At 38.2% G+C, this 24,089-nt stretch overlaps 2 protein-coding genes across 26 annotated transcripts in view; one reads left to right on the top strand and one right to left on the bottom strand.

Moving 5' to 3' along the window:
* The window catches only part of dock7 (dedicator of cytokinesis 7), a 51,660-nt gene that overhangs the window by 10,942 nt on the left and 16,629 nt on the right, over positions 1-24,089 (top strand). For 10 of the 25 annotated variants that reach the window (XM_034882363.1, XM_034882361.1, XM_034882357.1 and 7 more), the window contains exons 15-31: positions 8,275-8,392; positions 8,652-8,722; positions 10,016-10,154; positions 10,386-10,487; positions 10,803-10,889; positions 11,672-11,903; positions 12,441-12,605; positions 12,825-12,845; positions 14,711-14,880; positions 15,899-15,991; positions 17,664-17,753; positions 19,429-19,524; positions 19,649-19,789; positions 20,833-20,946; positions 21,407-21,574; positions 22,251-22,390; positions 22,695-22,864. In XM_034882363.1, coding sequence (XP_034738254.1) covers positions 8,275-8,392; positions 8,652-8,722; positions 10,016-10,154; positions 10,386-10,487; positions 10,803-10,889; positions 11,672-11,903; positions 12,441-12,605; positions 12,825-12,845; positions 14,711-14,880; positions 15,899-15,991; positions 17,664-17,753; positions 19,429-19,524; positions 19,649-19,789; positions 20,833-20,946; positions 21,407-21,574; positions 22,251-22,390; positions 22,695-22,864 — 2,117 coding nt within the window. The remainder of the gene's footprint in view (positions 1-8,274; positions 8,393-8,651; positions 8,723-10,015; positions 10,155-10,385; positions 10,488-10,802; positions 10,890-11,671; positions 11,904-12,440; positions 12,606-12,824; positions 12,846-14,710; positions 14,881-15,898; positions 15,992-17,663; positions 17,754-19,428; positions 19,525-19,648; positions 19,790-20,832; positions 20,947-21,406; positions 21,575-22,250; positions 22,391-22,694; positions 22,865-24,089) is intronic. The other 15 variants (XM_034882362.1, XM_034882375.1, XM_034882356.1 and 12 more) reach the window with 5 other exon arrangements.
* Positions 407-4,976, bottom strand: angptl3 (angiopoietin-like 3). Its single transcript, XM_034882384.1, has 7 exons — positions 4,308-4,976; positions 3,891-4,001; positions 3,615-3,726; positions 3,355-3,468; positions 2,935-3,027; positions 1,791-2,063; positions 407-1,655 (listed from the first exon to the last, which is right to left on the bottom strand). The coding sequence occupies exons 1-7, from the start codon at positions 4,833-4,835 to the stop codon at positions 1,471-1,473; spliced, it is 1,416 nt and encodes a 471-aa protein (XP_034738275.1). The 5' UTR covers positions 4,836-4,976; the 3' UTR covers positions 407-1,470.

The raw sequence follows: 24,089 nt of genomic DNA, 5'->3' as shown, positions 1-24,089 counted from the left end.
CAGTAAGTAAGCATTATTGTTATGTATACATTCCTAGTATACATGTATAATTTATATGTCAACTAAACTGTATTAGGTCATGAGGTCGTTTCTAAATATTATCAAACAACCCTGTGTTCATAATCTGTAAGCAGGAGGATGTATATTTTGTACGACCACATAGAATTACTGTAAATTTGCTGATTATAGCAATATGGACGCATTCAAATGGAAGCATCCACATTTTGAATTAATATATTGTTCTAGCAATCATTTTAAAGTTGTGTTACTTTTACATTTCTTACTGACTGTGATTGTAGTACTTTATTTTACATGTAATACTAGGGATCAAGGCCATGTCTTGGCTTGTGTTTATTTTCCCTCTAAAGTTTTATGTGGTTGTACACATCAATTATAAAAAATGTGGTCATGTTAGATAGTCATTTAGTCAAGATTTTTATTTTGTCTTTATAAATATGATTCGTAAGAGCACATCGCTACTTGTCATGGCAACTTGATAGCATGAGGCACATTTACTTGACAAATTATGTTGTGATATTGGACAGGAGTCAATATGACTCAATAACATAGGACATGTTTTACTAACAATACCAGCATACATCATACAAAGCATGAACATGGTTTAAATATTTTACAGAGTAAAAAAACACAGAACAAACAAAGGGAAAAACCTCATTATGCTGCCAAAGCTTTGTATCTTACATTTTTCTACTGTATTTGACTGCTGATATTGCCCCCACTGTAGATAGTTTTTCATAAAACTATGTAAAATGCCAGGGCACCAATGATAAGACCTTCATTGGCAACAATTTACCATAATGGACACTTTTTTGTGATGTTGGAGAAGCAGTGTTTCTCTTGAACATTGACTTATATAATATGCATGCCTTATATAATGACTTGTTAGTATTTGTGACCCCTGGAAAACTTGAAACAGTTTCACATGACAAAGATAACATATTTTAAATATATAGAATATATGGAAGCTGTCAAATACATTAAAGTTCACTAAACAGATAGCCTAGCAATCTCAGTTGTTAGAATCACTTTGAAATCTCTGCTTAAAGTCTTCTTTCCAACGGCAGTACTGTCGCATTTTGCAGCCAGCACTGAATCAGGTTGCTGATGTGGATCAATAAATGTGATGCAAATGGAGATGTTGCATAATTACAAGTCTACTGTCCTTGCCGGATCACACCCAATAGGTTAATGTCCTGTGTGGCATGGTTGCATCATAGCGACAGTTTAACATTTTCAGACTAGTGACTTTTTTTGACCTATAATCTGTTCAGCACCAGCCTCTGACAAGCGCTGGTAGGAAGCAATCAGCTTTATGGTGCAGATAAAATAAGAATTTGTCTGTTACTTCACTTTCCACTTCTATAGAACTTTCTGGCAGAGCATGATATATTATTACTGTTTGTGAAAAATCCCAGTAGTGTTGGAACAAAATGTGTGACTTGTTCAACTTCAGTTGAAGCTTTCAGCAGTCAGAGCTGGTCGTACTGTGATTTTGGTCATCTTGAGGGAATACGAGGGCCCAGTGCCAGGCTTCCAATGAATGCCCTTCCTTCTAATAGAGCGTCCTTTTGCCCTCGACCACAAATACCTTCCATTGAGGTTGGTCTCTCCACAAGCATTGAACCACCAACCACCTGTCAAAGGGTCAGGACAACATACATAGGTTATAAAAAAACAGAATTTGGTCTGGACAAAATAACTTTGTTCTATATGTGCTTTTAACCTACTAAAAAAAAAACGTTGCTGAATCAGCTTGTAAAACTGTTTACCTGTGTAACTGCGAGAACAGTTGGAGTTTTGGTGGTTGTCATCATTTCTGTCTTTTGTGGAGAATCTCATGCCGGTGCTGTTGGCCATGGCATCTGGCAGGTCACCAGATAAGTGGCTGACATGAAGGGTGTAGCCCTTGGATGGGCCCTCCAGTGAGAACCTATACTCAGCCCAGTGCTTCACGTCCTTCCAGTCCTCCAACTCAATACGCAGGATGTAATCTCCCTGCTGTGTAAAGCTCTGGATCTTCTTCAAGCCCAACCAGAAGTCTTCTGCATAACACATCAGTCAGTTTTTTTCTTGTTAGTATATCGCTTTTGTGAAAAAGAGGTTTTTGTCTGTTAGCAGAAAATCTTCAAAACTTTTAGATTTATTTATATGAAGATATTGTTTGAATGATAATTAGCAAATTATAATTGATAGTGTCTGTCTCTTTGGTACCATCCAAAGAAGTTCCTAGGGTCCACCTTTTTTCTAGTATTGATAGTTTTTTTTTCCGTTCGGTTATTTAACCGTTTTTTTTATTTATTTACTTTGTCCCCTGTATGACACTTTCCTTTGGTCTGCAGTGGGTTGCTACACTAAACTGTAAGGAATAATCACTAGGTAGGTAGGTAGTAGCAACTAAAATGCATGGCTGCAGGAGCCATTACTTTGAAATGTGGAATGACTACTGCATCTGAAAAGCTGCCAAAAACTTCCTGTGTAATCATATATTACAGGAAGTCACTTGTCAGTTCAGGGCTGATTTGCAACACTTACCATTTCCTATCTCCAGGCCAACTCGGCAAATGTTCCCGCCCTCACCAAAAAGTGCAAGTTAAGGTGGTATGCAATTTAAATGTTCAAGGGCTGTAGCGCTTTTTTAGATGCTTTTATTTTGTGATAATAATATAAATATTTTTTTCTTTAAATCTACACCAAAATAAACTCAGATTCTGGATAGGTACTTTTTTAACTACGTATTTAACTTAACTTTTTTAAATACACTATTTAACACATTTATACAAAATATCTCCTTTAATGGTTGTTAACTAATTTGTATTTATTACAAGAAAGGAAAAAGTCTAAATCAAATGTGTATAGTTTTGGCAAATTTTAAAAGTGGCATATTTTGAATGTAAAGAGTTAAAAAATACTCACTTTCCAGATCTCCAAAGCCTTTCTCATACTTGTCCCATGTCTGGTCAAAATCTGAATCATCAACCCTTCGTTGGATGACAGTTGAACCCCCCTCTATAGAATGGATTAGAAATATATTTCAAGTGACGTTGTCGTTGGAAAAGCCACACAAAAGGTTACACAAGGATCAGGAAGCCTCCTTATCATAGAGAACAGGAATAGGAATGTAAAAGGGCAGGCACCCCATTGTCTGCCCTTTAGAATAACCTGTTCCTATGGCTATGTAGCTTAATGACCCATTGTTTGTTGTGTCTTGCTTGTTGATTGGAAACATGCATAAATGACAATACTTCATTTTATATATCTTGTAAGTGCTTCAGAATACAGAAACGGTATTTTGATGCTCTCACTTAAAGCTTAGATTGCTGTAGTCTCACCCACCTGAACTCATTTCACAGTAAACGTTGAATGGCTCGGATTGGTTTGGCTTGATAACATAGATTCCACTGTTTTCCTCTCCTTTGTTAAACAACTCACTGCAATCCATGGGAAGGCCTGAAACCCAAATATTAAAATCAAAATGATTGCATCCACATTTTCCCAAACCTTTGTTTTTCTCCTTTATTTTAAGACACCTGATATTTGTTTGTCAACATTTTATTACAACTTATAATACTTTTAAAATGATTAAATAATTTTACCATTCACGTCCAGGTCAGTTGTGTTTCCTGTCAGATATTCAAACATATCAGGAGCTGCAGGGTCTGAACCCATTGGCTTATCGACTGTATCTTGAAAGCTGTCATAGTTTAGCTGCAAGAGAATGGAAATTAATCTTCGGTGTTAAATTATGTTGTCAGCCCTTGAAAAGACAAAGTTTCCCTCCCCATATATTAATATTCCATTCCCACATAAAGCAGACTTTGCATGAATATCTCTACGTACCAAACTAGGTAATCACAGTTAACAGCTGTTACCTTGTCCTCCAGGTTTTTAATCTTGGATTTCTGGTTGTCGAGCTGATCGTGCTGCTCCTGCACAGCTTTCAGCAGATTGATGATTGTTTTTTCTTGAGATTCAATCACTTCCTGAAAATACCACAATAAAAGCATTATTTGTGCATATGACATGTGTTGTATTTTACAGTGTCTTAAAGAGCACCATTTGAGTTACATTAATTTTACAAACTGAAAACTACAGGTTGAATCGATGTCCGCTTCAGTATTTCTTTTTTTTAATTAGTATTATTGATCATTTTCAGTAGCCAAATGTAATTTGAACTATATTAAGTGCACTTTTGGGGAACCTTTCACCTATATTGATGTGCACATATCATCAACTAACTGACGCAAACTTGAAAAGGAACCCAAAAGTATTGCTCCAGCGCTGCTTACCTTGAGCGTTGTAATTTCACTAAGCTGATCAGCAGGGATAATGCTCTGTGACAGTCCCTTCAGCCGCTCCTCGAGGTTCCCAACCTTGCTCTGCAGCTGTGTACGCTCCTGAAGAATGCCGTTGATCTTAGAGTTGATTTCCAGCGACAGGTTCCTGATCTCCTCGTTGTTGGCCTTCAAGAAATTGGTGGTTTTCTTCAGCTCCTCCTCTTCCTCCTTGATCTCAGATGTGACCACCTTGAGCTGGTAGAAAGAGCGGTCAAAAATGTTCAACTTTTGAAAGATGTCGTTGATTTGGCCCTTGGTCTTGTGGACAAACTCCCGTAAACTCTGGCCTAGTTGAAGGAGGCCGTTTGCGAGTAGACGAACATCATCCAGCATGGCAAAGCGAGACTTTGCTTCAGTTGGGCTTGGAGCTGTGGTAAGGGCCTGGGTGGGCAGAGTGGGGTACTCATCTCTACCTGAGGACTCCAGAGTGACGGCAGTAATGAAACTAGCTAGCAGCAGCAACAGGCAAAACAGCTTCATTGTGATGTTCTTGTCCAATCCTGGATTGTGGAATACTTTCTAACAGTGTTGCACTGCTCTTGCTTGCCTCTACTTTTTACCTCCTTTCTCTCCCTCAGCCTATAACCTAGACTTCCTTGCGGTTTAAATGATGTGAGAGCAGCAGGCTGCCCTCTGTTATATACTGCCCACTCAGTAGAGGAGGGGGGGGGGGGATTAGCTGACCATTAAACCCTACTATAGTATGTTTTAGTTCTGTACCCCACCTCCTCCCAAATCCCCCTCGAGCCCTCCCTCTCCCAAACAAACAAATCACAGCAGTGAGCAAATGACAAATACGCACCACCCCCCTTCTCTACAACCCATTTAACCCCAATCCCCTCTCAAAACCACACCCTAACCCGTTCTCCATCTGTGGTGCAGAGCTTTAGCTGATCAGCAGAAAGCCAACAATAGCCATCACAGGGTTTTGATGGATTGTTAGTCTGATCAATCTCAAACCTTATAACCCTGCACACACTTTGCCCTGATTGATAATGCTCTGTGTAATTAATGCTCTTGTGTTTGATTTAGCATCGTGCTGAATCAGCCCAGCATCAGGCGCTGTCTCTCTCTCTCCTTCTCTCTTTGTGTGGAGAGGGGAGTGAACCTGCCATCAGTGCCATGGTTGAGCTTCTGGGCATGAATGATGTTGGAGAGTTTGGACAGTGTGTACTCATCATCTTGGTTTTATTGCTCGGCCTTGTCACTTTTTTTTTTTTCAAGTTTGTCATGCCTGTGTGATATTTTTTAATAACAGCAGACATGAAATGGGGAACATATAGTCCACAGATTAGCTTGCAGATTTTAAAGGATCTTTCCGTTGCTGTCAGTAGTGTCATAAAAACAAATCTTTATTGTAAATTCTTAGTAAGTTGTTTAATGCATACCTGCAGTGTTGGTGAAATATGTCCACCTTCACTCAGACAGGGAGGAGGAAGTAATCAGCTAAATGACTTGGTGTAGTATTTAATTGGAATATAAAATTTATACTTTTGGCACTCCGTGCTGTGTGGTTCAAAGTAAGCGTGTCCTGTTATGTTGTGTATCGTAAAAAAAAGCCTTGGTTCTCGGTCATGCAGGCATGTATAAAATGAGAATGTCCTTTTTAAATGTAGTTTTACTGTTTGTTATAAGTTTATTAAGTATTTTTTCATTAGTCAGCTGGTTAGTCCTGTATGGAAAAGGAAGATATTGTTACATTAGAAGGAAAAAAAACTACATTGGTTTAAATGGAAACATTGTGACACTTAGGCTGTTACAGTATACATTAAATTACCACACAGTCATCTTAATGAGCTTTCTCTAGTAATTTGCGGTTATAAGGATGGATTACCTCAGTTCTCAGCAATGAGAGGCTGCTACTTTTTTTATATGGACAGAGCAGAACGAAAGGGTCCTATGAAAAAGAAACACTTGGCCACAGACTGAGTGACTGTGCCATGAACTTGCTTGATCAGCATAAAGCTGGTAATGATATTCAGTATCCGTCATGCCAGCAGCAAAGTGGTCAGCATTGTGGCTTAGCAGCAAGGGGGTTAAGGGTTTGAACCTGACGTGGCCTGCTTTCCCCCAGGAGCTGGCATGTTCTGACCAAGTTCAAATTTGCAATTGAATTTTCACTCAATAAATCAGCATTGAACCACCTCAACGGTAGTAAATAACAAGATGCCATCTGTCCGCTGGTATGTTTGTTTTGTAGAAGTGTTAGTTTGTTGTCTTCTTATTTAAGTCAAACTTTAAATTGTCCATATTGCTGGATTAGTTGCTATAATGATTCTTATCATGCATGCACTCGGTTATCCCTGAGATATTGCCGTGGTACCTTTTTACAATTGTAATTCCATCCAATGATCACCTCTTGTGTTGACCTCTGGGTCAGAGGACCTCTCTGATAACATCTTTTGAGTCAGTCCTTTGTTCCATGGTTGGACAGTGTGGATACCTTTAACCAGCGGCACCGCCCCATCCTTTGTTAAACCTAAGGAGAAAATAAAAGTCATGTTCACTCACTATTTTAGCACTTAATTGGCATATGCCTGTTTATATTTAGTTGCGCTTTAGCAGATCTCTAACATCTTGACCAGTTTTTCACTGATATCACGTACTTTAAGGAGATACACTTGAGCTGACTAAAAACAGCTAAATTAAACTAAATTTAGTAATAAGCGGTCGAAGATGGATGGATGAATAGTAATAATCTAAGATTTGTTGATCCAAGATTATTATTGTCAATTTTAACGGTTTTGTGTTAAACTCTAACGTAAATTGGGCTTGTATAAAATTCTTGTTTTTTAACCATACTGATTTAAAAGAATTTGTGTAAAATCAGTGTAAAATGGTGACAGGGTTGCCTATAAAGAGTTGCTTAGATATTTACTTTTTTACATGTACTACTGGTAAAAAACTTGTTCAGACATGTATAGAGTCCACAAACAATGACTTTGCCCCCTTATGTAGCCTCTGGTTTCAAAAGGGAGAGTGAGTAGCCATCATCGTACAGTTGGGAGTATATTGATGGACCAATAGAGTTTGCAATGCAGAGTTTGCTTTTACATTTTTCATGTTTACTTACTAACCAGAGCTGAATCTGATGAGGTGAACTGACCAATCAGCAACTCTTCTTTCCTGTGCTTTTATGGGGATTACAGATTTTAAACAGCAAAGTATTTCAGTTCAAGTTTAACAGCCCACTTTAAAACTGCCATTGTTATTGTTAGGACATGCTAGATTTAGGGTAACAGAACAAGGCAATCATTCTAACAATAAGACAGACGAGATTCCCACGCTTCCTTTTCAGATGTTATTCCAGCTGTGGTCTCTGCAGATCCATCCCCAACAGACTTGATTACGTCATTGCGGTTTCTCAGCTTAGCCCGGGTTACTTTGCACTTCCTATTGTAGGACCTCCTTGCACTTCACATCAGTTTAGTAACCAGTATTTTTGACAATACAATACCATTACTGTTGCTGAAAATAATGACGACATTGATCAGGATTGTAAAATTTCCCAACCCCTTTCTGTATTTTATTCCAAAATGTATTTGAAATTTCTTACAAGTTGTTTTAGCTGTCAAGTTATGAAACAGAATCAACTAAGGCCCACCATACAAATAATGCCCGCGGATGATTGCTATAATATTATGTAATTTGAAATGTTTACATGATTGTTACTTTCTTGGTGATCTCTCAACCTCTAGAGCTGTCAAGCTAATGCTATTTCCAATCTTATGTTTCACAAACTATAAAATGAATGTTGTACATTGAAATTATGATGGTTTACTTCAGATGCCTTTTTTTGTAGATGTTAACCATTAACTCAAACATGTTATAGATTGACATAATTCTTTGCAGTTAATTAAATGACAAAATTTATTTTGTGTCTTGTTTCTTTGTGTCCGTGTACATGTCTGTCTTTTAGGAATCTGCTGTATGTGAACCCTCAAAGTCTTAACTTTGCCAACCGCCAAGGCTCCGCCCGCAACATCACAGTCAAAGTGCAATTTATGAATGGAGAGGATCCAAATAATGCAATGCCGGTACGCCATGATGAGAAGATAAAAGAATGTATCTTAATATAATCAGTCATCTTAGTTGTATGCGTTGTTGTGTTTTGCCATTTGATGGTAAAGTGTGGTTATATGGCAAAGCTCAGCAATGTAACATTACTGCATTATTCTACAGCTGTTTGCATAATATCAAATATGCTAAGGCTAAATAAATGTTGAAAAATGGTAATAAATAATTGTAACATGGCTTCATAACCACCTGAATGTCAGAATTGTTCTTATCCCATAGGTGATATTTGGGAAGTCCAGCTGTGCGGATTTTGCTAAAGAGGCCTATACTGCTGTGGTGTATCATAACAGGTAGGTTCTTGAGTGCTGTATGAAACATTTGATTGGAATGGTAATGAAATAATCTAAATATGCCAACATTTTGACCTAAATAATATAAATGGCAATAAAATGCTTTCATTTGGTCCAGTAGCGTTCTTCTTTAATTTTACATCACCAAACTCTCTACGATTACAACTGCATTACTCTACCAACCTTCATTGGCGTTTCTTAAAGAATAGCTAAAGTCAACCTTCTGGAAATTGTCAAGTGGTATCCTTGGCACTTGTTTCTTCCATCTCTACATCAGAGCCAAGATATTTTATTTACACTTTCAGGTGTTTTTACAACATCCAGCATTTTTTCATTCATCACCTAGAGGTCACACCAAATTACACACAGAATTAATAAACCTGTGAATAATGTATCACTGTTCACCACAATCATGCACCAGGGCTTAATCCAGCCCATAGAACTGCTTATAGGTAATGGTCAATTACATTCTGCATTTCACAAAAAAATGGCACAGTATTTCCCTTGTCAAAATGAACGTATGAACACAGGTTAATGACAAGGAACGAAAATGATTTTTTATGAGAAATATTTTGTCATCTCAAAGCAATTATTAGCAATAATTAGTTTTTAAAATGTTTGTTCCCATGACAAATGAAGTACCTTCTGTGACCTTTTTTAAGCAGTTTTTTTTTAATTTCCAGCCCTAATGCAGTCTAGTGGGTTTGTTTATGGGCCTGCTATAGTTGTGGGTTGTTTTGTTTCTTTGCATTTGGCTGCAATGCAGGAGTAAAAGAATTCAGTCAAAGTAAATTATGATGCGTTAAGTATTTTCTTTCTTTTTAGGTCACTTGACTTTCACTATGAACCCCTGCTCAATTGAGGCACAGATTCCCAGGTTAAAAAATGGGCAGGTAAAAAGCAAGTGCACCGTCGTAGCTATGATACAAAAAAAGAGTTTTAATTTTAAACAATTTTACTGGTTCCCATTAGCAGAAGCTTTGTCTAAAGTGAACCATCGTTTTGGTTATATTGTGTGTTCAGGCTATGGGAAATCCATTGTTGTTGTGGATATATTTAGCACTATAAGGTTTAAGTAGAATGCTATTAAGATGGCATCTTGACCATTACGACCAAACCTTTCTACGTAGTTCTGAAGCCTATCTATTATGGGTGGTTGTCTTTTCTGATCTATCTATTATAATATATATATATATTTATAATAATATATAATATATATTTATTAAATATAAAGTGTCTTGCAACATTGTTGTTAAATAGCTTTGTATTATTGTTACTTATTGCTGTGAACAGATCACCTGACTTTCATGATGAGGTCAAGATCAAGCTGCCTGCCTCTCTGTCGGACCACCACCATATTCTCTTCACCTTTTACCACGTCAGCTGCCAGCAGAAGCAGAACACACCACTGGAGACCCCTGTGGGATACACGGTAGGTAACAGTCACTGGCACAGCTACAATCAACACATAGGCTGTTACAGCGATTGTAGGGAACGGCTATTTGCACTCACTCACTAATGCAATGTTCTTGCCGGCAAAGGTTTAAACTTAGACATGCTCATTCACAACTGCACACTGACTGTGAATTTAGAAATTGTACTCAATGAAAAAAAATTTTTGTCTTGTGTTTTCTTTCCATTTATGTTTTCTCCACCTCTGTAGTGGATCCCCATGCTGCAGAATGGGCGTCTGCGAACGGGACATTTCTGTCTGCCAGTGTCTCTGGAAAAACCACCACAATCCTACTCTGTTCTCTCACCAGATGTAAGATACTGTTTTTTAAGAATGCAATTGTTTTACACTCTAAATATGAAACCAGTATAAATTTAATAACAATATAAAGGTCAAGGTAATAAAGGTATTTCTAAAGGGTAGCAGTAAAATATACTGTAAAACATACAGTATATAAAAAAGGAACATGATCAACACTTGCTTACCTATTTGTTTAACTTAGGTGTTTAAACTTTTTGGATTTAAGAAAAAAAAACAGCCTTCTAAGCACAGTGACCAAATATTTATTTCAACTGCTTGTAAAAGGTCAATTTCACCAATGCAGGAAATATATACTTTGTACTTTAGGTTCCTCTCCCAGGGATGAAGTGGGTGGACAACCATCGAGGTGTATTCAATGTGGAAGTGGTATCTGTTTCAACCATTCACACACAGGTAACAGTACTGTTTAAAGAAGTTTTACTGACACTGTTTTTGGTGAGATGAGGATTAACCTTCATCCCCTCTCATGCTCCTTACTCTTACCCTTCACGTCTGTTGTTATACATTTGAACAGAGAGAAAATACTGCTGGAAAATTTAAACCTTTTATGACTGAAATAACCTGTGTTTCAGGAATGAAGAAGAATAGTTTTAATGTAGTATCAGTTGCTGTAGAACCATTTTCATAAGCATTACACTGGTTATCATTTAGCAGGAACACAGTGTTTTCACATTTAACTTTTCAACAGCACCAGTTTGTTAGTGGCTGAAGATTGCCTGGGCAGTAATTTACTGAGGTTTACTCCATCTCTGTGTCGGCTGGGGTGAGGGGGGGCCTTGACTGTGGTCCCTAGGAACCTAACTGAGACTAATGTGCTCATAAATCACTGCTCCTGGCAAGGATTAGACTTGCTGGATCCTACCGTGTTCTTGTAGTAACGTTCGTTTTGTGGTTTCCTCTTGGTAAGCCAACTTACAGACGAGTAGATCCAAGCTTACTTTTGGTTGTCGACTTTCTTCCCCTGTTCTTCTCCTTTGCCTTTCTCTGCCGTTACATGTTTTTCTTCTAAGCTTTTTCTTTTAGCTTTCTTTTCTCTACATCTATCTTTATCATCTCTCTCTTCTTCTCTTCTGTTCCTTTACCATCTGTGTCTTTCTATACTGCCTTGAATTCCTTTGCCAACACATTTCTCACTCTCTCCTCTCCTTTATACCCCTATCACTCTTCCTCTCCAGGACCAATATCTGGATAAGTTCTTTGCCTTGGTACACGCCCTGGACGAGCACATTTTCCCAGTCAGGATAGGAGACATGCGCATCATGGAGAACAACCTGGAGGCCGAGCTGAAGTCCAGCATTTCAGCGCTCAACTCTTCCCAGCTGGAGCCAGTGGTTCGATTCCTTCACCTTCTACTTGACAAGTTGGTGTTGCTTGTAGTGCGACCGCCGGTCATTGCTGGGCAGATAGGTATGATATTGTTTTACACTTAAATAAAAGCTGAGATCACACAGTGATTTAGGAACAGCTTAGAGGTGATGGTAAAACTGCCAAGTACAAATAGGTATCAATTGTCCCACTTCAAGCTGTAGATTCAGATTTCTTTTTCTTTACAGAGATAATAAATATAAGTTAAGGTTATACAATTTCCTTAATTTGGTCATGGCAACAGGGATTCTTGCTACAGGGTAGCACCCCGTATCAAGCTCAGATTTGCCACCGCTGCATCTGCATAAACTGTCTTAAATATGGCACAATGTTTTTAGACAGAATTAGAATACATGCAAATGTCATGGTTACTGTTGAGAAAAAAAAACTTTCATGATATAGACTATACATTTTAAAGGACCATTCCCACATCTTCTAAGACAGCCATCTGAATAATTACACCTCCAAAAAAATTTGAAAAATAGGGGACATAAAGAGAGGTCTAACTATGTAGGCTGAGAAATGTCTTAATGTGTGATAATCTGCTGATCTTATGTGGGTCATCCTGTATGTGTTCAGTGAATCTTGGCCAGGCATCCTTCGAGGTCATGGCATCCATAGTGAACCGGCTTCATAAGTACTTGGACACCAGCCAGGACATGCATGGCCGCAACGGCCTGCTGTCCTCTTACATCCACTACGTCTTCCGCTTGCCCAGCACTGACCCCAACTCACCCTCTCCAGGTATTTTACCACCAATTCAGTTAACCACCTCACATTTTTCTTTATTCTATATCTGTTTTTCAGTTTTCTCCTTTTAAGTTAACCTCCTCTAACCCTCAACTCACCTTCATTGGGTGTCTTATTATCTAACCTACCTGCCATCATTTTTCTTCTTTTATCTCTTTGTATCTTATTATTTTCCCTACCACATCCATTTTGTCTTCTGCCTGTACAACACAGACCCCAACTCATCTTTAACAGGTAGATATGGCCCACCACTTTTTATTTTAATTTGTGTTTAATTATTCTTCCATCTAAATTCATTAATACATTAATTTCTTCAAGTAATATTCCATTTTAATTGAGCACTTTACTTGTGTTACATGTTTTTCTGCAGTCAGTCCCATATTAGCTAACTAACCATCTCTTACTAAGACACATTAGAGAATAGGATACAGTTTATTGTCCCCAAGGGGAAATTTGTCTTGGACATAATGTCTTGGACATAATGCTGATTTATATATATATATATATATGTATATATATATGTATATATATATGTGTGTGTGTGTGTGTGTGTGTGTGTGTGTGTGTGTTAATAATCTGTTGCTTAACAACATAAACATATAACAGAAAAAACATTCTGAAATTAACAGTAAAATAAAATCAACATAAACAGAAGATCAACAAAGCGTCTAGGACACAAAATGACAGCACACACAACATCCTAAGAATTAACTGTAAGAATTAAAGTTGTAAGAATTAAAGTGCGAAGTGCAAAAGTTGCTAGTGCATTTATTGAACCCCTGCTCTGCTGTGCTAAGATTTACTTTTGGAGTTCAGCAGCTTGATGGACTTTGGGATAAGCGATAACTTTAGTCTGTTTGTTCTCGGTGCACAGATGTTATTCCTGATGGCAGAAGTTCATATTTAGTAAAGAGAGGGTGTTGAGAGTCTGCAGTGATTTCTTTCTGCTTGTTTTCTAACCGCTTGATCTTACAGGCTCTGTATGTACTGTATACTGATGCCAACACAAAGTTTAGGAAGGCAATACTAATGATTTAGTTTGATTAAGTTTCTGTGATTTGACGTTTACAGTCTATGGTTTAGATTCACACACACGGAGATCTAAAGCAGACCTTTGCGTTGCTTTGTGTAAATAGAGATGAGCAACGCGCCTTCCGTGGTCTGTGCAGCTTCTGGGGTATAATGGACGCACTCTGCTGTGGAGATCCTGCGGCAGATGTGTTGCACTTGAGCTCTGTGTATTTCTGACGTAGTTTCAGTTTCTCCTCCTCCGATGTGTAGCAGCGTACAGCCACTTTCCAAAACTTTTGCTCATTTAGAGACCAGATCTGTCTCAAACGGGGCTCTGTGTCAGTCAGAAGGTCTGAGATCTACCTTATTGGCAGAGCAATCACATGCAATGCACAGTAGACTATGGTTCAAGTAGATTATTTTCTGAAATATAGTGACTTTATTCTTGTAATAGCCTATTATAACTTTATTTTTTCTCAAAATATCATGACTCCTCCAAATCTCAGAGAACACAGATATGTTTTGAAGGTTTTGAGCAGAAATGTTGCTCAAACACATTGGAAATATTACAGTCCAGGGGTTTATTAATTCATTTAAATTAATTAATAAATCATTAAGGTGAATATTGGCTGCACATTTAAGGAGATTACTTCCTCAACAAAGTACGTAAAAAAAGAGGGAAGAGTAAATACGTCTAGGCTACTTGTTTTTCTAACTCTGATATAAATAGAGAAGAATAAAAGAGAATAAATATGTGAATGCAATACAGAATGCCTGATAGCCTAACTGCAATATATTCATAAGTCACCAAACATATTTGGTAACAAAACCTTGGCCTTTGGGTTGGCAGACCAGTTATGATTAGAATAAATATTAGCATAAATAAATGCGTTTGCGAGCTTGTTACCTGTGTATTCAGCACGTGCAAGATGAAAGCTTGTAAGAAGATTTGGTACTAATTTAAATGCGTGAATTGGGAGCAGAGTTAACATGCAGCCAGTGACATGGGCCCACACATGCTTTGTAGAAATAGTTATTCCCATTGCATCCCAGTTGTTCAATTTTTCTTCCTCTGTGTGTTGTCCCAGGCCCGGGAGGGTTGGGAGGTTCAGTTCACTATGCTACCATGGCTCGCTCAGCGGTTCGACCAGCCAGCCTTAACCTCAACCGCTCCCGTAGCCTTAGCAACAGTAACCCTGACATTTCCGGCACACCCACCTCTCCTGACGATGAGGTTCGCTCCATCATTGGCAGCAAGGTAAGGTCGTCAAACGATACCTTTGGTTATACATAAGCTTAACTTTTTTTTCTTCTCAGTACTTTTCAAGTTAAGTTGATTTTCTGTTGAGGAGAGAAAGATGTGCTCAAACTTAAAATGTTACATGTGGGCCTGATGTGGACAGAACCAGCAGTGTTTATAAATTCTTTTTGGCACTTATCCTATATCAGAGTTAAATTTGTAACATTACAGTAGTCCAGCAGCTCTCTTTGATTCTTTTATGTATTGTAGACACTCTCATGTAAGGTCATTGTACTGAACTCCACTCTAAAGTTCTTAACCCACATCAAGGCAGAGGACTTCCATTTGCACAGTGACCCAGGGTGCTATTTTATCACATGTAAACTATATATCTGATGCGTAAACATAAGATTGGACATCTTATCTCTGTAACTGTTGTAACAGCAACCTGGCACCCACACAAAAGTGTAGTGCTTAGTGTGTGCAGGTTGGGAAATGCATGAGAGTACTTTTTAGTTTACACACTTTAGACAGCAGAAGTTGTCAAGAAGATACAATAGCACATTGTTTCAATAGTCATTAGGAATAGCTTAGCCTTGTCTGTCTTCTTTTTATCGCATTTAATGTATTTGTTTTCATTGATGTTGTCTTGTTTTAATATGTGATTTCCCTCTTCAAACATGTTTTTATTTATTCCCAAACTATCTGATCAGTGAGTGAATGCGGCCCCTTGTTGACAATGAACAATGAATGCTAATACTAAATCTTTTTTCTCTTATCTCGGAGGGAGGGGAAGTTATTTCTTAGACAGAAAAGGACAGCAAGAGAAATAACCTTTTTGTGCTTTGCGCCTCTGTGGTGATGATTTACATTTTAAATTTACTGACAGCTAACCTGTTTTGGGCCCTTGGCATCTTGCAGCAGTTCTGAACTGAACCTCTATAACCTGTCATTATTCCTTCCCTCCTCCTTCCCACGTGCCGCTTGCTCATTCCCTTGCTTCCTTCCTTGTGTCCTTTGACCTTGGCACGCCTAGGGCTTAGACCGCTCCAACTCGTGGGTGCACACCATGGGCTGTAAGAGTGCCCCCTGGGGATCCAGCCCTGGGTCCACTCCAGAAACCATGCAGGTGGTTTTATGAATGCCCCGTCCTCCACTTGCCTCACTACAAAAACAACTCACCTTATTCACCTTGAAGGGATACTGGCATATTTGGAGTTTTGGTTTATTTGTGTACTTGACCAGAGTTACTGAAAAAAAGAGAGGAAAAATGGGGCAATCCATATCCTCCCTAATAAGTATGTTTACATTTTTTTTTTTTACATTCTTTTTTATGTGTTTTCATGATCACATATTTAATTTATACCCAACTGAAGTTGCCTTTGAAGGTTTTTAGTCACATTACTATGATTGCCAAAACCAATTTGTTAACTAATTACTAGAGATTTCTAAACCACGTACAACGTGACCACAAAGACATAGAAGACCAAAACTTCTGAATATTACAGTATTCTGGTAAACCTTAAATCACAACTCTCCCATGATCCCACATGGGAGTCACAGCCGCCTCCATGAACCTTTATCTCTCATGCTAAAGTCTTAGGTGTCATGCCTCTTGACTTGACAAATCTAACACCTCCCTTTTTCTCAGTACTTAAATAAAGACACAAGGTCTAAATCCAAAAATATTCATGGCAGCAATTTCTTGGATATAGTTGGCCTTCCTTTTTTTCTATTTGAAGCTTGCCTGTTGGTTTACAGTTTTTTGTTATTTTTAAACTCAAAACCAAGACATTCTGTGATCTTTTTAAGTGCATATATTTCACAGGATTGTTAGAGTTGTAGAGAAAAAGATTTGTGTTAGAAATTATCTTTATCCACAAAGTAGATTTCTTTGCATTCATTTTATTTCATCTATTATTACCCTTTCTCCCTTGTGCTTTTAACACAATTATGTACTCTCTCTGCTTTAACCTCATAGTCCCCACTCAGCTTTTATCACTGCATGCTTTTCTACTAACCCTACATAGCATTCACTTTGTCAGAGGAGCATTGTATATCTGCGAGTATGAGAGTGTCTGTCTACATGCGTGATGCCGTTTGTCTGCTTCACTTTTCGCCTTCATCGTCATGTTATATGTTCTCTGTCATTTTAAGTTACCATGACATAAGCCTATGTTTGTCACTAATTTACAAATTGCATATTATGAATGTCAAGAAACCAAAATAAAATGACAGGTAGATTACAACATGAAATGATTTTTTCCAACATTACAGAGCGTGCACAATATCAGCATTTAACCGGGGATTAGAACATAATGTTTGTCTGTCTACCGATAATACCTTTTAAGAAGGGTTTTCCCTAATGCCATTTTACATCTCTAAAGTATTGTATTCTCCTGGAGGGATGCAGAATTGCACATCATTAAGCATTGGCTGTAACATTAAGGAAAAGAAAACTAATATGATGTCTTCACTTGGTCTCATACACCTTTATGCAGTCATTTTGCATCCCTCCTTTTGAGGCACCTTAAACTACCTCTATGTATCTTGACTGTTTTGAATTATGGGGACGCTATTAAGTGTTTTGTAGCTCTCTTCTGTGTCTTCTGTGTTTTGTGTCTTCATATGTGACAAGTGTGTGCAAGAGATCACAAAAGTGGGTAGTGTGCATGTGTGTGTGGGTGCTTGTGACCCAGCAGACGCATTTTCCCCGCGTGCTGAGGAACAAGGTGCAAGCCAACGCTCCGGTTGCTCCTCCACTAACCTTGTTGTCACCGTTCCATTCATCCCACCCATAGGCCATGGAGCGCTGTGGCAATCGCATGTCTTCGCACACTGAGAGCGCCAGTTTCTTGCAAACTTTAACAGGACGGTTGCCCACAAAAAAGGTAGAGCCACTTGCACTGGGGAAGGAGCCAACCCTGCCCACCTCTTTATCCTCCTCCTCACACGTCTTGTCTGTGAATGTGTGCCTCTGGATTGGTTGATGTTGTATTTGATGGTTGTGGAGTTTGTTGAATGCTGAATGTCACTGATCCACCTTTTTGTTCTGAATGTTTTTAAGGAGGGTTTTATGTGACGTGATGAATGTTGGATGTACTTTGGCTAATGCTGTCTGGATACCTTAGTCAGTCTCCTTTCATTGTGCACTTATGAAAGTGCAACTTCCAATTACTTTGACTCTTCAAGAGACCTATGAACATGGTTAGTTAGGTAGCCATAGTAATAAAATCTGATTTCCCCCCCCACCAAAAAAAGTATTCAACCGCAATTCACAGCATTCCTCAACAGAGGGAGATTACCTGGCTGTTCATACTGAACAACACACTGTTGTCAATACCAACTAGTTTAAAGAAGAAATTATGTTTCTAGTAAATACACACACAGTTTTGAAGAAATTAACAAAATGTGCCATTTCTGTAGGCAGTGCTTATGTTATATATAGATCTTCATTAAATTCCAAATTTGGAAAACAAATCAGGTGCTGTCCCTTACTAGTCTTTATATGTTAACACAACAGTAAGACTTGCCAGACTCACAGTGTCTTAGAGCCGTTTTACATCCAAAAACCAACACATCCAAGTGTGCGCGCGCCAATGTGACGGCAAAATGATCTCGATCTCGAGTCAGGATTTTGAGTGCGTGTCCAGAGGGTGCGCAGTGCTATATCAGCGGCATCAGAGTGACTGCAAGTCTCCCTTGTAAACTTACTGTGTTAAGATGAGTTATTTTATGGTGAATGATAGGCTTGATTCAACGAAGTAGGTCATTAAATCAAATCGAAGCATTGATGGCAATACTGACGGCTGACGCACTAATGACTTCACATTTTTGCACGCCAGCTCGGCTGCGGCTACTGTAAAACGTCTTTTAGCCAGACTGTATTAGATGTTGGTTTTGCATAAAAACGCACACTTAAATAGATGTAAGTTGTTGGTGCATAATCCTTAAAAGAAACAAAGATGAACAACTTCTCTTCATTTAGACAGGAAAATATTTTTAGCACTTCAGCCATTTATACCATTATCAGGAAGTTACATTATGAAATACTTTGCATGGTAATACTGGTGCATTTTTCATAATTTCATAGAAATGAAAGTTGTGACTGCAAATTAAGATTGTTTTTGACTTTTAATGAATGTGATGTGTTTGAATTTGGTAAGACTCATCGTAATATGTGTATATATCCAGTTTTTTGGTTAAACCTCAGTCTTTAATCAAGTTAATTATCAGTGTTTGGGCCCAGGATCTTTCCTGGACTTTATTATTCTGTCATATAGAGAATGTTAAGAGAACTACTAATCATTGTTAACTAAACCTTTCATTTCATGTCATATCCTCCATTAGATTAATACACTTGTGAATTTAGTTAACAGTATGTTTATTGAATAATCTTGTTACAACATTTAAGTATTTATTTGATTTATGTATAATTTAATTTAAGATGGACAGTGATACTTCTCCTGGTGCCTCACATTCTCTCTTTCTGGCCTTATTGCCTCTCTCTTTCTTTCCCTCCACCTATACTTCTTTCTCTGTTTTCTACTTTTATGTTCTACTTAGTTCTTCCATGAGGAGTTGGCCCTCCAGTGGGTGGTGAGCAGTGGGAGCGTCAGGGAGGGCGCTCTACAACAGGCCTGGTTTTTCTTTGAACTCATGGTAGGAAACAACATTTTTACACCTCAACAGCTTTAACTCATATGTATATGTTTTCTGTAATTCTGAATCATTCATCACAGTGCAGTACATTTTCTGTGACAAAGTATCTTTACCTTTACCACAGGTGAAGAGCATCATCTACCACCTTTACTTCACTGATCGCTTAGAGTCACCCAGGAAGAACCGTTTTCCAGAACGCTTCATGGATGACATTACAGCCCTGGTCAGCACCATCGCTGGAGACATTGTGTCTCGCTTCCAGAAAGTAAGTAACAGTCTGAAGTTTAATGTGGCATTACAGGATCCCAATGGGCACGCAAATTGTGGAATATCATGGTGCTTTAGAGTTCAAGTGCATTTAAGAAAAGTATTGTTGTGCAGGAAGTACTGAATACTTTTTTACACTATGTGTATGCTTTTAACATTCATAATGTAGCACAACAACTTTGAGGCCACAAGAGATGTTCCATTTCCTTTTTGTCTGATTGTTTGATTGGTTATATACAGTTTATTAAAGCAGAAATAATGTTCAAACCACCAACTTTGGAAACCTCTTAACCTGTTTATAAGCACAGGGTCTTTGCTCAACAGTTGCTTGAACCAGTTATATTTCCATGTTACCTGTTACATGAGACCCGTGAGTTTCTACATCTAGAAACTAAGCTGCGCGGTGCAGGGAACACTCTGACTGGCTCATGATCAGACAGTGGTTTACAGAGTAATAGATTGGCTTTGCAAAATAACTTGGAGCCTTTTCTGAACGAATGACTCATTTAAAATATTGCTCAATTACGCAAGTTTGATCGTGGTAAGCCAAAATCGTGATCGTGATTAAAATTTGATTAATTGTGCAGCCCTAATATATTTATTTAAACAGTTATTTCAACTTTGTGTGTGATTGATTTGTGTGTGTTTGTGTATTTGAGAAGTTTGTATATTGTCCTTTTTTTAAATCCAGTTTTGAGTCTTTTGCCTTTTTTCTACAGTCAGCTGAGACATGTGGCTCTGGCCTTGTGTTGTCTGTATCTCACCTAGATGTGTTAACAGCAGAGTATGCTAGTCATTTTACAGATGTAAAATGACTAGCTGTCATGACAAGATGACTTTGATGGGGGGAAAAAACTGTCAGTAAGGCCTATAATCACCCGGACACTTGATAGTGTTACCTTTCCAATGATACACTCCAGAGTGTATATGGGAGCTGTTCCATTTTTAATTTGGGTATGCCGTTTAGACCAAAATGCATGGAAATTTCTGCCGTTTCATAACAAAGTCAAAGTGTAAGACACATGTATCTCATCCAATCAGGACCTAGAGTTGGTGGAGAGACTAAACACAAGTCTGGCCTTCTTCCTCAACGATTTGCTGTCTGTCATGGACCGAGGCTTTGTCTTCACCCTAATAAGGGCATACTGGAAACAGGTATATGCCTCATTTAGATTCACGAAAATGTTATTAATTTCTTGTATTACTGTGATTTTTTTCATGATAAAAAATCATACATTTTTTACAGGATTAGTATAAGTGAAAGCAGACCTAGATGGATAAGTAACAGTCAAATAGAAGTATTAATTTAGCAAAGGAATTTGAATGACACCCTTTTTAGTATGGGTATTTATTGGAAGCTACCGCCAGATGTTGCTCTATTTGTTTATATTCTGGAGCTGTAAATCATAACTTTCATGCTGTTCAATTGAAAATGTACAAATTAAGCATTTTAGGTTTCTTCACTTACTTACTTACAATTACTAATGTAATAATTAATAATAATCTAATAATTTGAAGATTTTAGTTCTTTTGATAGCACATACTCCCATTCAGTATTTCCTGTAAAATAAATAAATAAATACAATTTATTCATATACATGCTTCCTTTCAACAGGTGTCCACAAAGCTTTATGCTCTGCAGAACCCAACCCTGGAGTCTTTGAGGCTTGATTTCTTGAGAATCGTGTGCAGCCATGAACACTACGTCACCCTCAACCTGCCTTGCAGCCTGCTCACCCCGCCTGCTTCGCCTTCCCCCTCTGTGTCATCGGCAACTTCACAGGTCAGGCAAAAACTGGTTTAGGCTGGCAACATACTGGATGCGTCGCGCGAATGTGTCAGATGCGTTGCGTGTCCGTTTTTATTTCAACTCCCATGCTAACAGATTAGAGCTTACACACTACCTGCGGGACACTCACGTCTCATGCGCGGCTCTAAACAGCTCTAGTATTCACGCGCCGAAAACACATGCATACTAGAAATAGAACCAATGTCTATTTTTCATGCTAAGCGTTTCCAGGCGAAATAGAATAGGGAAAGATGTGTATATGTCATTTCGACACAAATGCATATTCATAAATTACATGATGATGTTTGAAGGTCTATAGGTTTTTACATAAATGCAGATATAATATAAAAAAAATAATAATAATATGATTCTCAAATACTGCACATGTCTGTCATACCGAACAAAATATTCTGAAACACCTGCATGCAAATAGACCTGCACCCTGTGATATTGTCGTACACTAGCAAAACAAATTGTACAGGGATTTCCCAACTCTTAACATCTCTACAAACTTGGAAGCTTAGAAATTCTGAACAAGTATGAAACTAGTAGATTGTCTTGTCAGATCATAAGTTTTCACCACTCTTTAACACAAAGATCACAGGAGACGTGTTTGTTTCATTTAAAAAAAAAAATCATCATGTAAAATGTTCTATTTTGTCTTCCATAGAGCTCTGGGTTCTCCACACATGTCCAGGACCAAAAGATAGCCAACATGTTTGAGCTGTCTGTCCCCTTCAGAGAACAGCATTTTTTGGCCGGACTAGTACTGTCTGAACTGTCTGTAATACTTGACCCAGACAATGAAGGGTTAGTATGCTTTGAATGCACACGTCCTACACTTATGAAGATTATTATGTAGTGTGTGTGTGTGTGTGTGTGTGTGTGTGTCTACCCAATAAACTTGTAGAGAAAGTAAAGTGATATTTTTGGGTTAGAGCTTCTGTATCTGTTGGTGAGAGATAAGCCTGTGCATGCTGACATGCATTCACGTGAGTGAGTCATGGTGATGTTCCTTCATTAATTTTGCTTTTCACACTTGAAATGATATACGGTATCTCTTTGTTCCTTTTCTTCTTCTTTTTTTTTAACCTTATCTACTGCTTTACTGTAGGATGTTTGGCCTACATAAGAAAGTGGTGAGTGTCGTTCATAACCTCCTGTCCAGCCATGACTCAGACCCACGCTACGCTGATCCTGAGGTCAAGGCCCGAGTTGCCATGCTTTACCTACCTCTCATTGGCATCGTTATGGAAACTCTACCACAGCTCCATGACTTTACAGGTAAAGATCAGGAGCTACTTTGAACGTACAGTGTTTTGTTTGCCACATTTATCTCAAATGTCTGTTGTCATATCCTCTCACAGTCATAGCTCTTACCAGATCTCCCTTAATTAAAACAGTTGAGAATTAGGCATGCAGAAATGTGGCACAGATCAGCAATTTGGAATACTGAGGTTCACTATTTTGAGACGTGTGTCAAAATACCAAATAACCTGAGCTATTCAAATGCGGCTGTAATGTAACATTGTGAAATGCAATAGCAAACACTTTGAAACTCAAAAGGTTATCATTTGACCTACAAAGGATGTTGCACCACAACATAGTTTCTATCCTCAGTTCATCCATGTTACATTTCTTTTTCACTCCTTTAACCCCCCACTCTAGGGAATGTGCCTTCCCCAGATCTGGAGCTTGTATTTAAAGGGATAATTTGAAGTCTGTCTGTCTGTCTGTCTGTCTGTCTGTCTGTCTGTCTGTCTGTCTGTCTGTCTGTCTGTCTGTCTGTCTGTCTGTCTGTCTGTCTGTCTCTCTCTCTCTCTCTCTCTCTCTCTCTCTCTCTCTCTCTCTCTCAACTTGGACCAAATTCAGATTAAACGGTAAAGATTAGACAAATGCTGAAATGCTCAACTATAAACCAGTATTCCATTACATCACATAACCGCAGTTACTGCCATGTTTGTTATTGTGGTGGGATCAGTCTATGGAGGTTTAACTTATCAATGTTTTGACCTCTTCTCTTTTTTCTTGATTACATCTACATACGGCCTGCATGATATTGAAAAAAAAACTGACATTGAGATTTTTTTTCCTACAATGTTGCGGTATGAAAAAGTACTTTTTAAAAGATAACATAAATAGCTCTATTTGGAAATAAAAAAATATTCTTGACTACTGCAGTGATTTTGTAGAGGAGTGCATCTACATAGAAGATAAAAATGAAAAAGGATCTTTTCTAATGTAAACCGTTCTTTGTTCAACTTTAATGCTTTACAAACACTAAAGCAAGTCAGCGCTGTGACTACTCTTCTGAAGTGATTTTGTAAAAGGAGAATGGTGAAAGTTTACTTTTCTATCAAGTAGCAAAAAAGGATTAGCGTCAACATCGCAACGTCCTGCGATGTGGCTATCACGCATGCGCACATCGCAATGTCGATGCTAAAACACAATATCGTTTAGCCCTAATCCACATCACATTTTTACATTTTTCTTGTGTCCTTGTATTTTC

This window comes from Etheostoma cragini, chromosome 9 (genome assembly GCF_013103735.1).
Source record: "Etheostoma cragini isolate CJK2018 chromosome 9, CSU_Ecrag_1.0, whole genome shotgun sequence".
Taxonomy (NCBI): Eukaryota; Metazoa; Chordata; class Actinopteri; order Perciformes; family Percidae; genus Etheostoma; species Etheostoma cragini.
The sequence above is the reverse complement of the archived record's forward strand: the minus strand, read 5'-3'. Positions and strand labels throughout refer to the sequence as shown.